The sequence below is a fragment of the Homarus americanus genome, unplaced genomic scaffold (genome assembly GCF_018991925.1).
Source record: "Homarus americanus isolate GMGI-L3 unplaced genomic scaffold, GMGI_Hamer_2.0 scaffold20465, whole genome shotgun sequence".
NCBI classification, from domain to species: domain Eukaryota; kingdom Metazoa; phylum Arthropoda; class Malacostraca; order Decapoda; family Nephropidae; genus Homarus; species Homarus americanus.
In genome coordinates this window covers 1,252,519-1,268,576 of record NW_024756914.1, presented here as the reverse complement: position 1 = coordinate 1,268,576, position 16,058 = coordinate 1,252,519, and the positions used below count along the sequence as shown (strand labels likewise).

The window sequence follows — 16,058 nt, the reverse complement described above, 5'->3', positions numbered from 1 at the left end:
CTTACAGACAAAAGAAAGCATCTAGGTACGATTGACTCACGGTATAAAATGTCAACAGGTAATCTTAGTGTTTGTGTCTGTTAATTAAGGACGAAGCAGGTAAATGGATATATTCTCAACACCTTATTCACAGAAGAGAGAAATTAAAAATTATGAAGCTTTAAGAATACGAAGCCAAAGTCTTTTCAAAGTGAGAAGAATAAAATTAAAGGTTACGATTGTCTTTTCCTTTTGTCAAGGTGGATGTCAAGGAAGTCAATATTTCTGATCTATTAATTGTCCTCTTCTCATGCTGGTACACTTCATGCTTTTAAAAACAAACAAACAAACAATAGCACAAATCCTTTCTCTTATAACTGTAGCAAACAAACTAAAAACAAAACAAATACCTTTATTTTTTTGTCAATAACGATTTAGTGTCGCAGTAGCTTCAGCGTTTGTTCTGATTTTCCCTTATTTTGGAAACAATTTAATAGACCCAACCCTAACATCTCGTCCCTGTTACACCCATACTCCCCCGTACGGTCTGATTTTTCCCTCCTTTTTTCTTTTTATTTCCCTCTTTTATCCTGCATTATCCCTCTCTCCCTTTCTGATTTATTCACCTTGTTATTATTCTTTCATCTTGATTGACTTTGGTGCCGTTTCTATCGTCATTTCTGCCTTCTCTTCCTTCCATGATCTTCATTTGTTTTACTTATTGATCTCGTCTATACATTCGTTGTGATGTTTATTGTTTCGTTTTGTCTATAGTCTTCCTTATTGTGTTATAGTCGATTCACAACTTCCCTCTTCTCTTTTGTTTAGGTCTCTCTTCTTTTGTTTTATCCTCGTTCGTTTTTTTTATTATATTTTTATTTTATTTTTTGTACGTGTTTTTTCTCATTCTCTCTCATTTCTTCATTCGTTTGTTTCTCATATTATTGGAGAGATTTTTCCGATCTTTTTATATTTCATTTGCATCATTTATCATTTTCTGTCCTATATCCACTTTCATCACCTTTCGCTGTTAGTTACATTTCTTCCATCTCTCTCTCGCGCTCTTTCTCTCTCATATGTTGTTATCTCTTTTCTTGTTCTTTATCTCTTATTCTTTCATTCGCGGTGTTCCTTGTTTCTTCCACTTTCCTCTTCCACCTTTTCATCTTCCCATTCTTCCTCCTTTCTTCCTCCTGTGTCTATCTTCCTTCCTTTTTCCTTGTTTGTTGTCTCTCTCTCTCTCTCTCTCTCTCTCTCTCTCTCTCTCTCTCTTTCCTCTTCCTAATTTTAATCTTTCATTGCCCTCTATCTGTCTTTATCATCTCTCTTTCTCTCCTTCTCCCTCTCCCCTGGCTGGTGACTCCTCTCTCTATCCCTCTCCCTCTGCTCCCTTACTCCCCCTCCTCCCTTCCCCTCTCTCTCACCCTCTCTCTCTCGCTCTTCTCACTCTCCTTCTTTACCCTCCCCTTCCCCTCTCTCTCTCTCCCTCTCTCTCTCGCTCTCCTTCTCGCTCTCCCCCGGCTGGTGGCTCCCCTCACCCCGGTGCTGTCTCTCTCCCTCACGGCAGAATCCCAGAAGATAAACAGAACCTCATCCTCCCGGACATCGAGGAAGAAGGCGAGGAGGAAGAGCGTCGGCCCTCTAGTAACCTCACGTCTCGGCAACCATCTGTCAGGTCTTCCATCAACAACCTCGGAGGTAGGTGTGACGTCATAACCAGGCCACGGCAGGTGTTCCTTGGACGGTGTTCGAGGTAGGTGAAGGTCAGTGGAGTTTTGGAGATAGGAGGAGGTGTGTTCTCTCTCTCTCTATATCTCTCTGGAGGTCTTTTGGCAGTAGATGGAGGTCATGTTTAAGTGAGTTTCAGGAGGTGGGTGACATCTTGGAGGCAAAGAAAGTGCCTCTATCCTTGTAGGTTCCTGAAGGGTTTTGGAGTTAGGCGGTGAGGTGTTTTAAAAGACCTAGGAGTTGTTTTATGTCCTTAGATGTGGATGACATCTTGGAGGCATCAGGAGATGTTTTTTGTCCTTACGTGGCAGGGACTGTCTTGGAGGCTCCAGGACGAAGGTAAAAAAAATTCTTATAATTGATCAGATGCTTCGTGTTCTTGGAGGCCTTTGAAGGTAATCTCTTTCCCTGGATCTGAGGTTCTTGAAGGCAGGTGATGACTTGGAGATCTCACAGTGTTTAAAGATAGGATTTCTCTTCTTCCTCTTCATCTTTCCTCATCGACATCCTGCTCAGGGACACATGGCGGCCTACTTCAGGAACTATACCCTCTGGGGGCTCCTCATCCAAGAGGTCTTTCCTTTCTGCTTGAGTCGTTCTCTCTACCAGGAAACTTACAGGAGGCACTTGAAGGAATTTGTTATCCCCCCAAAAAAAACATTAACATTCAACATTGTATCAGAGTGCAAGGAGGAGTTAAATACGACAGTTATTGTCTTCGTGAGGGGAAGAAGTCGTGCTGTGTCCTCGGTGACTGTCTGTCCGTCTGTCTGTACCAATATGGACATGGGTGAGTGGAAGAGGAGGAGGGGAAGGAGGGGAGGAGCTGTAAGAGAACGAGGAGGAAGAGGTAGTTGAGGAGGGGAAGGGTAGAAGGAGGAGGAGGAAGTAGAGGAGGAAGAACAAATAGAGGATGGGAAGGAAGAAGAGGAGGAGGAGAAGATGGAGGAGGAAAATCGACCCTCTATCAAAAGTCTTGGAAGGGTTTGATATCTCTGCGTCCTCCTGTCTGTCCAATCGAGGAAAATCTCACTAAACTCTACTTGTAAAATAATTCTTTTATAAATAAAGTCCATAAGTATGTTTGGCTTCACTGTCTGTCGTGGTTCTTGACCGCTTGTGTGTCAGAGTGAAGTTTAATGGCGGCTAGATGGATACAAACACAGAACACTAAACTAATAGATATTGGTAAATAAAAGATAGATAATGAGGTAGATTGAAAGATATATATATATATATATATATATATATATATATATATATATATATATATATATATATATATATATATATATATATATATATATATATATATATATATATATATATATATATATATATATATGTATATATATATATATAGATAGATGGATAGAAGGGCGCTGGTACTTAGATATCTGTTTAGCCATGAGTTAGTTTCTTAGTGTCCATGTCTAAACCCGTTACCGAACCCTTGCATTCCGAACCCCGAATCCCGTACCAATAAAATAGTTGTTAATATTTGCCTCAGTGTAGAATGTCACATTAACTTTATAAGAGACTACAGTTCGCTGTAATGCTAAAGTAATAATGTCAAAAGAATTAGCATAGGAAAAATCATTCTTGTCCACCTTGTTATCTTTCTTAGAGGACGACGCTGGAAGGTTTTGGTTAAAGCTTTAGCTTAACACAAAACAGGTTGGTGGCACCGTGTGACAGCGAAGTTCGGAGTGGGGGCCCCGGCCAGCACCCGCCGCCATCACCAACACCATGCTCCTGATGCTCTAACTTGTTCCATGCGTGTATCTGCAGGTGGGGAAGATGGCGGCACTTACCCGGACTTAGAGATTGGCCAGGGTGAGTTGCTGGCCATCCACCGCGCCCTCAGCAAACGAAGCTTCCTGGAAGGTAGCACCAAGCAAACGCCTCCGCCTCCCCCTAGCGCTGCTGCATCCCTCCTCTCTTTTAGTTCTTATCAACGCTTCCCGCTGGAGGGACGCCCCGACTCTTGTCCCTACCAGCCGCTTGTTCAGTAGATGTAGAACCACTGGCTCTGTAGCTGCGATACTTATGATTTTCTTCTCCCTCTTCCAGCAGTTTTGTTTTTGTTCACAGAAGGAGGCAAAGACAAAAAAAAGAGCTTCTATTAGGCAGGAACGAAATATCCTGACTCGGAATATAAGGGAAGAGATTTTTGTTTACTATTACAGCGTACATGATCTCTCTCTTGCCCTGCGTTATTCTTTTGTTTTGGTACAAACTTTAGTCCCAGTATGAGGGCCTCTTGTATCGGAAACTTAGGATGATATATCACCTTATATCTCACTTATGATAACAATGTTTATGTTCAGATACTAGTTCATAATCTTAATGCAATTTAGTAATGCAATCAGGACAAGTTTATTTAAATCGAGTGGCCATAACATCAACCAACTTCCCTGTGAGATTGAGTATATATTTCAAGTCATTAAGTGATTTTCTTTTGTTTTAAATATTGGCCCCTTAGGCTTTTTTAGGAGGTTTTCTCGATAGTTACTAGACGTGCCTCAGTCACCAACTGTTCTTTTTTTTTCATGACGTTTTAGAGTTTTTAAGGTTGGCTGCCAAAATCTTTCATTAAGTTTATCCTACTTTTACAGATGTCTTATACTCCGTTCAATCTCTTCGTCCTCACATCTCTTCCCCCTTCCTCACCTCTCTTCCTTCTTCCTCTCGTGACTCCTCTTCCTACACCACACACTTTCTCTTTTCCTTCACACTCACCACACACTTCTTCCCTTCCTCCTGTCTCCTTCTCCACACTCTCCTTTACTCTCCCTTTTTCCACCTCCCTTATTCTTGTTGCGTTCTTTCACATTTAATTGCCGCTTCACCCATCTCTTCTTCTCGTTCTTCATTTGTCATGTCTGCTTTTCCTGTCTCTTATTCCTTTAACCTTCTCTTTATTTTTACTATATTCTTTACTAACTCACTGCTTCAACTTTCCATTTCGTCATTCATCAGAATCATTGTTTATTTGGTCTTTTCGCTTTTCTCTCCGTCTAGTTTTCTATTGTCTGTCGTCCCCTTACATCATCTTATCCATTCCCTTGCATCCTCTTTTAACTGTCTGGCTCTTCGTTACTTGATTATCTCTACTGCTACTTTTAAAACGTTCTCGTCTGATGCTTAATTCCTTCAACTATGGGGCGTCACCTTTTGATATTTTATTTAGTTAACTACAGATGATTTTATTCAGCTCAGAGGCGACCCCATGAACTAGTGGTTATAGTTTCAGGTCTCAATATTTCACGTTATTTACCACCCAGGCTAATACCTCCTCTTGTGCAGCCTGAGCTGAATAAAATGTTCCTTACTTCATATTTTTCAGCATTTGTTTCCAGGTTGTCTGTTTATTTATCTTCCTGGCTATTTTTTTTCATCTGTTTCGACTAATAATGCTGCGTTTGCCTTCTGTTGGCAGGTTATCAACACTACCAGCCTTCTCGTACACAGCTTCTACAGTCAGTATAACTTCAGCTCCTTCTCCTACATCATCACAACCACCTCCACGATGCTCACAACCCAACTCCTCGTCTTCCACAACACTTGAGAACCACTGATCCAACCCCCAGAACAACCCTCAGTCAACCTAAACCCGTAAAACCTTGAAATCCAAACTCTTACGTTCTTATCCTTCCACAACCAATACCAAGCCAGTCACAGAAGACCTCAATGAATCTTACAAAGAAAGCAAATGCCTTCCAGTTCCCCCCACCTAAGCCCTGACAGACCACAGCCAACCTCTAAGGACATCTTCCCGCTCTCTCAGTCACCGTCTGTCAACTCAGCAAGATTCTTATTTTCGCTGAGGCTTTCTTTCTTTTTTGTTCTGTTTATGTGTTATATACGTCATCATCATCATCTCCAGCATACTGCAACACTAACATTTCTTCTCTCCATCTTGCCTGTACTGTAGTATTTATGTTCTCTCTCCTGGACAGTCTTCCTTTAGAGAAATATTTGTGTCCGAGCCTTGGTGAGGTTTGTGTACTGTAGACCGCCATAGTTCCTCGCTGACTGCATGAGTACTTCTGTAGTGCTAATGTTTAGTTAGCTTTTTCGTTGCTTGATTTTTTATTTAAATTACCTATATATTGTGAGTTACCGTTTTATCTAATACCAAGAACTGACGGCTCATGTTTCTCTCATGCCAATGTAGGAAGATTTACACTGTGTCATAAGCAGACAGTTTCCTGGACTATGTTTATACATTTCTTGTGTCCCCAGAAGATGGCAGATGTTGCCAGATAACTTCACAGGATCTCCAGAAATTATTGTTTATTCAGAATCATTCCAGAGATGTAGATTGTTGTTTTGCTGGTGTTGTTTTAATGTGTTTAGGTACTTCAGCAGCCTGTGTCGCCACTAGGTCTTACTCTCTACACTAAACAACAACTTTCAGTGAGAGATGCTTTCTGTTTCGAAACGTAGGCGAGTGTCATGGTCTTCACACACACACACACAGCTGTCTGGGGTCTAACAGGTATAAGAAATATATCGTGTTGTCTACAGTGCTCTGGTTGTCAGCCATTATGAGTCCCTGGTGGCCCGGGTAGATGAGACTCCCTGATCTCATGACGTAGAAATAAACGCCGTCAGGGTGAACAAGGAGGCGCTGAGTAATAAACGAAACAGTAGATGTAACTGAGAGAGAGCAACGGCACCTTGGGATAGGGAGACATCTTAGCAAAACTATCGTCTTGGCAGTGAAGCAGTGAGTCATGTCGATGATGATGGGAAGGAACCTCAAGAGACACCCAGCTGATTCGGTTGCTATTTCTGAGAGGATTTATCACTTATTTAGATTATTAATTATTTGAAATCAGTGAGATGTTAACCGAATAAATTTTCGGCTATTTACTGCCAGCCCAAGAGACTAATTTACAGCATCAGGAATAATACTTCATCATTCGGTCTCAGTGTTGCGTTGATCGATCTCACGTAAGATTCTTGGTTCCAGAGACTTGATGGTTACTCATAACTGAAGATATAAGAGTAGATATAACTTGTTGATTTAAGATTGTAAGGTAAAACATGAGATAATGGATTTTTTTTAACGAATCTCTTAGTCGTAAACGTATCTTACAAACTTCTGTTAATCCAATACTTAAGCACGAGGAGTCAGTCTGAGTGTTGTTGTGGAAGAAGGCTTAATAGGCATAATATTGAAGTCAATACATACGTAATTTACTTCCTCATAGACATTCAAATTCGAAAGGGCATTACGCTAGTCAAGATAGCACACAAATGCCCAACATAATTTTCGTTTATTATTGCACCGAAATTCAATAAAGAGACACGATTGTTAATATAAAAGGACCCTGATACAAGCTTTAAATAATGTTGCCATCTATTTTTGTATCTAACTTATTTTGACCATTTAATAGAGGTAAAAAAAATTACACACATATTTTTTGATTGGTGTCCCATATTACCGTTTTCTCTAATTCTCCATTTTCTTATATTTCCATTTTTTTAGCATGGACTTAGTAAATTTGGCATTTTCCCATAACTAAAAACAAAAGCATACATCTTAACATCACTTATCCCTGAGCTTACAAATAATTAAGAAACTCATCATCAGAAACATAAATAAAAGGTTTAATACTATAAATCTGGGTTAAATTAATGCACTTGTACACTTTAGAGGTTCATTATGGTGACGTAAACACAAACCTCATTCAACTCCTCTCTCTACGGTATGGCGGACTTTCCTTCACTTTGTTGTCTGAGGAACGCGATATTGCTGTGGTTGGTACAACATAATAATAATGATGATAATAATAATAATGCTAATAATAATAATAATAATAATAATAATAATAATAATAATAATAATAATACAAAAATAATGGGAATAGTAGGAGTAATAATAATAATACTTTTTGTTTACATGTCTGTGTTTCAGTAAACCCTAACTGCTAATTTCTCAGGCAATCAAAATTATATCATTAATAGTCATTCCTTTGAATACTAATTTCTTATAACTTTTAACTTATGAAGGCGATGAGTTGTCCTCTATACCTTGACCTGGCGGCGGGGGGCGGCTTCTGCCTTCGTGTCCACGATGCTCAAAATACGCAACACTTCCGGACTTGTTTGAATTATTTACACATGTCGGGAGATCGTTTTTTTTTTAGTTTCTCGTGTTGATCATGTGGTGTTGGTCCCTCTCACTCGTGTAGGCGTTTCACGTCTTTTACTGGGTTGCAGAGGAGTGGAAATCTACCTTATTTTATTCGTTGAGGAGTTTGTATCTCAAATCATTTATCAGAGTTTGTCCCTACAAGGCTGGGGAGTCATAGTTGTTTATCGTACGTCTCTCATCCATGCAGTAGGTATCTCAGGTCCCGCGTGCAGGTAGAGAGGAGGAGATTATATCTTCCCTGTAGCAGAGTTTGGATCATTCATACCATTTAGCAAAGATTCCTGCCTTGTCCTTCACTGTTCCATCATCATGATGGTTGAAAACTGCATGTTTCTTGTTGCAGGCAGCAAGGACCTTCGGAGCCTGAGCGTACCTGATGACGGTCTGGCTCTAGTAGGCAGAAGTCCCTCCCCTCGAGGCAGTCGCAGGGAGTCCTCCAAGTCGGCCCCGCTCTCCAGGTCCTCCAGCAGAAGGATTGGCACTGCAGGTAGTAAGGGGTAAGAGATGGGGTCCTGCTACCCGAGATTGATGATAAGTAAACCATACAGAAACCAATGGTGATCCTCCCTGCCCTTACGTTTACTGTCATCTGAGGCAACAGTTAACTAGTGGTGTCCCTCATCCCACGGTGTCGTCTTGTTCACTTGACTTATCCTCTTGGTCACTCGTCGAGCAATGGTGCTGATTATCCCGTACAGTTAACGTTAACCAACGGTGTAATCCCTCACCAATACTCCGTTCTTCTGGCACTGGTCTACCATTGCAGTCATGGTTAACTGAACGTATCTGCGCTCATCCTACATTACTGCCTTCTGAAGCAATGACAATGACCTCCCATTGCAGTTTGGGCTAGCCAGTTATATTACTTTACACTGCTTCCCTGTAGAGACACGGTACCTTGTCTCACTATAATTGTGAGCATGTGGTCCCTTTCCTCAACCTGCACTAAACAAACGGGACTCCACCACTGTCGCGGTTAACCAATGGTATCCTCCAATACCCTGCACACCTGTCGCCTAAACCAATGGTACTAACCTTCCAATACAACAATGGTCAGCTACAGGAGAATAATTTTGTTCGGAGATTTTTGTTTCATGTAGCATAAAAAATGTCAGCATAAGGAGAGAGTTCAAGTTTGTGTCAGTGTGACAATTGCACGTTAATAACCTATTTTTAAAAATGCTACCAAAGGAGATAATATACATATAATTATAACGTTGTAATATATATACTGAATGTTGGTCAGTAATGAACTTCGCCCCCCTGTACTACTGACATATTCTGTGGCGACATGTGGCCAGCCTCATAACAAGGGTCAGCCTAGGCCCTAGGGATTAGACTTTTATTATGTTCTATTATAATTTAGAAGTCGAGTAAAATAATAAGATTATAATGATATAATGTAGTTATTGCACATTTTGTTTTCACTTGATTATTTTGATAAAGATTAGGATATGCAGAGTATTGATGATATTCTTGATTTCAGTCAGAAGGAATAATGAATGTGATATAAGAAGAACCTCTGGTGTATGAGGGAAGTAACCAGGTGTGTGCTCCTTGTTGCAGTATTGGGAGTGCTCTACTGGCTGTTGGGGCGCATCAAGGCTTTCTTGCCGCGGATCCGGAGAAGATAAGCCTGGCAAGCAGTGTGTCCCCCTCCACGCCCACCCTGGAGGGGGCGGCGAAGGAGAACGATGACATGGACTGCATCATCTTACCAATCTCTAACTGGAGTCACACCATCGAGGCCTCCGACTCCGTCACGCTAGACATGGGCAGCATCGGGGACGACGACGACGCCTGGCGGGACGACAAGGCCAAACAACAGAAGGGCAAGTCCCCTTTCCGTCTGCCAGCGTCGCTGAAGGCAAGGTTAGCTGTTAGGAAGAAGCCCGTGATCACCTGGAAGCCTTACCATCGCCAGATAAGCATGTCCGAGGAGCTTCCTGTAGACCTACCATACAGATTCCCCATTGAAATGGAGTCTGTGCTTCCTGACGAGATCAAGGCCGTGTTGCCCAAAGACCTGCCTCCTGGCCGCTTCGAGGACGAGTGCGCCTTCATGTGGCGAACGATTGAGGACGATTCGGACTCAATGAAGACGGCCAATTCCACAGTGAGTGATGACCACCAGTCAGACAGCTGGCTCCAGGACACAGCGGCGTTGTCACACTACATAGGCGTGAAACCTCAACCACCTGAAGTAAAGGTAGATGAATATGGCCTGCTGAAGGTGCCAAGACCTCAGCGACTAGTGCTCCGTAGGCCGCTGGGAATACGGAGGGCGAGATATAAAACAAGGGGCCGCATGCGGTGCCATGCTTGCTCCATGCCGCTGCTCACTTCCCCCCGGAGGAACGTCTTACCCAGCCTCGTCAGAAGTCTAAGTGAAAACTCTGTGTTCCTTGAAGCGGTCGTTCGTCGCGTCAGTGAGCATTACCGATCTCAGGAAAAACCTTCTCCCAGTAAGAACCCGTATATGTTCCTGTCCCTTCCCTCCCCTAAACTAGCGGTGAATGGCAGACAGACGCGTTCAGGTGACCCAGGGTCCCTCGACTCACAGTGACTGGATACATAAAGAGTCGAGGCTCAAGTGTATGGTTGTGAAGTTCGTGTTTAACAGTATGTTGAATTGCATATTCCATTTCATACTGATGTAATCATTAAGTGTGTGGTAATCTTCGGTATAGCTTGGGAGGAAAAATCTTCACATGATTTGCTTCCTGATGCGAATAAGATCTTCTTGTTGACTTAACTGTTAATTATTCCTCATTGTTATTTCAGTTATAATAATATATTTCATAAAAGAAAAAGATGACAGGCATCGGCCTCTAAATATTTATATATAATACAGTTTTTTACTCCTCTAATTGTTTTGTTATTTCGTAACTCTGGTCGTGTGCAGAAAACGAAATTCTCGACTATGTGGACCAATCCTGTCACAGGTCCCCGCTTATTGGCTGATTACCTCAGCCAATAAGCGGGACCCTGTGGCAGGATGAAGCCCTCCACGGGTGCGAGAATGGACATCCCAAACACAGCCATTACAAACATTCTGTGTGGCGTTGTTGATCATGTTTTGTGTTTGTTGTTGTTGACAATGTGTGTGACCTACGACCACCTCGCGGACGCCTTCACAAATCCGACGTAGAGAACAATGTCTTAAGCTCATGTGCTTCCTTTAATACTTATAAATTTTTTTTATAAGTCAAAGTAGAAAATGGCTTCTACTGTCCTCATACTGCAACTGAAAGGACTTCAGGTAAAATTTGTGATATAGCTTCGTTCATGTTTCTGTTTCTAAATGCTTTGTTAACTACGAAACCATTCTTGTTGACGCAGCTAAACAAATTACCAATTAAGCTAAATATCACTACGACACGAGTCTTGAGGCAAAGGATGACTCTCTGAAGGAGCGAGAAACGTAATGGATAGTGCGCTCCAGTAAATATAATTAACCCATTCAACAGGTAATAGCCTCATAGAACGCTCTTCTGTTCGAGAGTTTCATATATTAGAACAACGGGATAGACCCACTGTTGGGATAAACTGAGCGTTGGTATATGTGAGCACAGTACAGCACAGTACAGTACAGTACAGTACCAGTAAACAGTGATGAGAGGTGACGTATGCGAGGCTCTCCAGTAACACAGCTGCTTTTATGTCGTGCAAGTGATGAAGCCGCCGGAGTGTGCTAGTGTTCTTCGCTCATATCAATAGCTGTTCCAATGAAGATACCATGAAATTAGACACACGACGGTAGTACTTATGTAAAATTTGCAGTTAAATTACATGCATGATGAGGTACAAGAGGGCAGATCGTCCCTAAGATGTTCTTGAGCTCATTAGATGTAGTACGGATGGCAGAACGTATGTCTATCGTAATATCGCCATTTACTTGTCAATTAAACATGTTATAAAAACATTAATATCAAATCCAAACCTACTTAGATCAAAAATTTCTTCGGGATTGGAGAGAGTTCGGTTAGCTAAGGTATATATGTATAAAGCCTACTTATATTGTGTCAGTTAGGTAGGTGTATTTGTATGTATATCATATGTACACCTATCTAATACAATATACATAAGGTATATTACATACTCGTATATACCAAGCTAACTGAACTCCTTCCGGAGGTAACATGTTTAACGACAAGAATCCTAACTGATGTAATCCCCATCTTCTTTACCAAAACGTTGAGACTTGTGCTAGTGGTTCACAGTTACTGAGCAATAAGCGTACATTAACGGGCCAGAGCGAGGAGGACGGGTAGGGAACCTGGCGACAGCTCGAGAGACCCAGGTCAGACTGTAAAGACTCCCAATTTAAGAGACTTTCAAATGCACTTTCCGTATTTTTCATTCGTCTGTTGTATGGTGCGTCACTTAATTATGACTTTTGTTCACACACACACACACATACACACACACACATACACACACACACACACACACACACACACACAATAAACATAGAGCATAAAAACAAAGTTAAAGAACATTATCAATGTATATTGATTTTTAGTAAAGTGTACCATAAAACGTATTCTAAGACCATTTTCTTTTTTATACTAGCTCTTACCATAATGTTTAGCAGAGACTGAACTATTTACACCACTTTACGTGCTTTTTACTGAATTTCTGTAAGTTTTGTTTATAAACATACAAGATGAGGAAGACATAGTCGTGGGTCTTCCCATCTTTACATACAAATGTTATGACGAAGGAAAGAGTACTATACAATCTGTAAACAAAGTGTAAAATGAGAAGCGAGTGAATCCTGTTATCAGATCAGTGACAATAATATATCGGGAGTGAATGAGGAAGCTTTGGTGGGTCTCTTGAGTGCTCGGAGGTGAAGATCCCAACAAATGGTAGACGCGATAAGTAGACGCGCTAGTGAGTTCACCACCAGTATAGACAATGTGGGTCTCCTGGGCGGCCTCTACCTCTTCTACTGTTAAAAAAAAAAAATAAAAACATTCCAGCATTTGCTCTCTAGGGCTGTTGATACTCTCAAAATAAATCTTTCTGGAGGAATTATATCTGTGTGGTTTTATTAGCCTCATTGTTATTATATGTAGACCACCTAAATCATTCAACCATCAGTGTGCCAAGGCTTTCGACAGTGTACCCCACGAAAGGCTGAAAATCAAACTGGAAGGGTACGGAATTCGGGGAAATGTCCGCGTGGATAGAAGACAATCTACATGACCACAAGCAGTGTGTGATGATAATGGCACGAAATCCTCATCTGTACCTGTCACAGGGTAGTGTATTGGGCCTGCTGTTGTTTGTTTGTTTCATGAATGACATGCCTGCCGTTGTACACTCCCCCATACAAATGATTGCCTATGACGCCAAGTTATTTCAGGAAAGCAAGAACCAAGCGGACTGTGAAGAGCTACAGAAGGACCTCTGTGGGCTCCAAGAATGGTCTAAGAAATGGCTGCTGAGATTCAAGGTCACGAAGTGTAAGAGGATGCACCTTGGGCGTACCAACGGTAAGGAGGCGAATATAATTTTACTTTTACTTTTATCCTCTTCGCCACTGATCGGCTTGTTAGCCGCTTGGGCGATCGGTCACGACTCTTTTCCTTTATATTCTTCACCAAAAGGTCGGCTCGCTAGCCGCCCGGGCGATCGGTCACGTCTCTGTCACGCACTGTTGGCAAATACTGGGCATGCACCGGCTCCTGAATGTACCTGAACCCGCTCCAGTGTTGGTCAAGTCTTCTCTTGAAAGAGCTCACACTCGGTGCCGTCACAACACTCTCTGGTAGATTGTTCCAAGAGTTTACAACCCTCACTCCGAAAAAGTTTGCCCTCACGGTTTTCCGGACTTGCGGCTTCTTCAATCTTGAGCTGTGACCCCTTGTGGGGCGAGCGTCCGCCAGCTCCAAGTAAGGACACTCAACTGAGTAGTGCCCCCTGAGATGCTTATAAACCTCAACTAGGTCCCCCCTTGCCCGTCTGTAGTATAAGCTAGGCAAGTTCAGGCGCTCCAATCTCGCAGGGTAGCTGAGATGCCGAAGTGCAGGCACCAGCTTGGTGGCCCTCCTTTGAACATTTTCAACCAACTGACAGTCCCTAGCATATCTCGGGGACCAGATGGGGTGACAGTACTCCAGATGGGGAAGCACTTCACTCCTGAAGATCGTCACGAGGGACGGACCGTCTAGATATCTGAACGACCTTCTTATAAGACCCAATAATTTATTTGCCTGATTTACCTTCTTCTCACAATGGCCCGAGAACTTCAGCTCATTGTCAACATACACACCTAGGTCCTTCTCACACACAGTCTCAACTAGTACATTTTCTTCATCCCGTTGGGACATATGGTACGCCTCCTTACCGTTGGTACGCCCCAGGTGCATCCTCTTACACTTCGTGACATTGAATCTCAGCAGCCATTCCTTCGACCATTCCTGGAGCCCACAGAGGTCCTTCTGCAGCTCTTCACAGTCCGCTTGGTTCTTAATTTCCCGAAATAACTTGGCGTCATCGGCAAACATTTGTATGGAGGAGTGTACAACGTCAGGCATATCATTTATGAAACAAACAAACAACAGCGGGCCCAATACACTACCCTGCGGTACCCCACTTGTTACAGGTACAGATGACGATTTCGTGCCATTAATCACCACACATTGCTTGCGGTCATGTAGAAAGTCTTCTATCCACGCTAGGACATTTCCCCGAATTCCGTACCCTTCCAGTTTGATTTTCAGCCTTTCGTGGGGTACACTGTCGAAAGCCTTGGCAAAATCTAGGTAAATATTGTCGATATTACCACCCCGTTCTAGAATATGGGTCCAAATATCCAATACCTTGAGCAATTGTGTCAAGCAAGAGCGCCCCGGCATAAAACCGTGTTGGCAATCTTTTACAAGGTTGTTTCGTAGTAGATGTTCCATCGCTGCATCTCTGATAATACTCTCAAGTACTTTACATATTATGCTGGTCAGGCTCACCGGTCTATAGTTGTTCGTGGAGTGACTATCGCCCTTCTTGAAGATAGGACTCACATAAGCCACTTTCCATTCACTGGGGACCATTTGTTCATCCAGGCATTTACAAAACAGAATCTTCAGGGGCTCTGCAAGCTCGTTGCACAGCTCCCTTAGCACTCTAGGATGCACCATGTCCAACGGTAAGGAGGCGAATCATATGTCCCAACGGGATGAAGAAACTGCACTATTTGAGACTAAATGTGAAAAGGACCTAGGTGTGTATGTTGACAATGAGCTGAAGTTCTCGAGCCATTGCGAGAAGAAGGTAAATCAGGCAAATAAATCATTGGGTCTTATAAGAAGGTCGTTCAGATATCTAGACGGCCCGTCCCTCGAAACGATCTTCAAGAGTGAAGTGCTTCCCCATCTGGAGTACTGTCACCCCGCCTGGTCCCGAGATATGCTAGGGACTGTCAGTTGGCTGAAAGTGTTCAAAGGAGGGCCACCAGACTGGTGCCTGCACTTTGGCACCTCAACTACCCTGAGAGATTGGAGCGCCTGAACTTGCCTAGCTTATACTACAGACGGGCAAGGGGTGACCAAATTGAGGTGTATAAGCATCTCAAGGGGCACCACTCAGTCGAGTGTCCTTACTTGGAGCTGGCGGACGCTCGCCCCACAAGGGGTCACAGCTCAAGATTGAAGAAGCTGCAGGTCCAGAAAACTGTGAGGGCAAACTTTTTCGGAGTGAGAGTTGTGAGCTCTTGGAACAATCTACCAGAAAGTGCCACTTGCCAACAGTGCGTAACAGAGACGTGACCGATCTCCCAAGCAGCTAACGAGCTGATCAGTGGTGAAGAAGATATAAGAAAAAACCAAAACAGAAGAAGAGCCACCCCAGATATAGAAGCAGTAAACCAAGTGCTCCAATTAAGTTAATAAAGTAATTAATAATAGATTACTGATTATGAACTCTTGCTCAATAGGCACTTCCAACTTAATCCTCTTCGCCCCAAATACTGAAGACCGACCGTCCAAGGGCGAAGGGGATATAAAAGTAAAGAAATAGGGAGTTTTATCTCATAATTTCTTAATTATTTATGTAATAATGTAATTCTTAACCTTGATACGCGCTTAAAGACCTTCATTGTTGAGGAGCAGTAATAACAGTAAAAAGTCATCATAAACAACAGTATAAAGTCATCTGTTTACAGTAGAAGACATTT

At 42.4% G+C, this 16,058-nt stretch overlaps 1 protein-coding gene across 5 annotated transcripts in view; it reads left to right on the top strand.

Moving 5' to 3' along the window:
- LOC121857315 (bestrophin-3-like) overlaps window positions 1-12,921 on the top strand; it is a 35,741-nt gene extending 22,820 nt beyond the window's left edge. For 3 of the 5 annotated variants that reach the window (XM_042353319.1, XM_042353320.1, XM_042353318.1), the window contains 4 exons: window positions 1,547-1,677; window positions 3,385-3,594; window positions 8,220-8,373; window positions 9,443-12,921. In XM_042353319.1, coding sequence (XP_042209253.1) covers window positions 1,547-1,677; window positions 3,385-3,594; window positions 8,220-8,373; window positions 9,443-10,442 — 1,495 coding nt within the window. In that variant the 3' untranslated portion in view covers window positions 10,443-12,921. The remainder of the gene's footprint in view (window positions 1-1,546; window positions 1,678-3,384; window positions 3,595-8,219; window positions 8,374-9,442) is intronic. The other 2 variants (XM_042353321.1, XM_042353322.1) reach the window with 2 other exon arrangements.
- The last annotated feature ends 3,137 nt before the right edge of the window (window positions 12,922-16,058 follow it).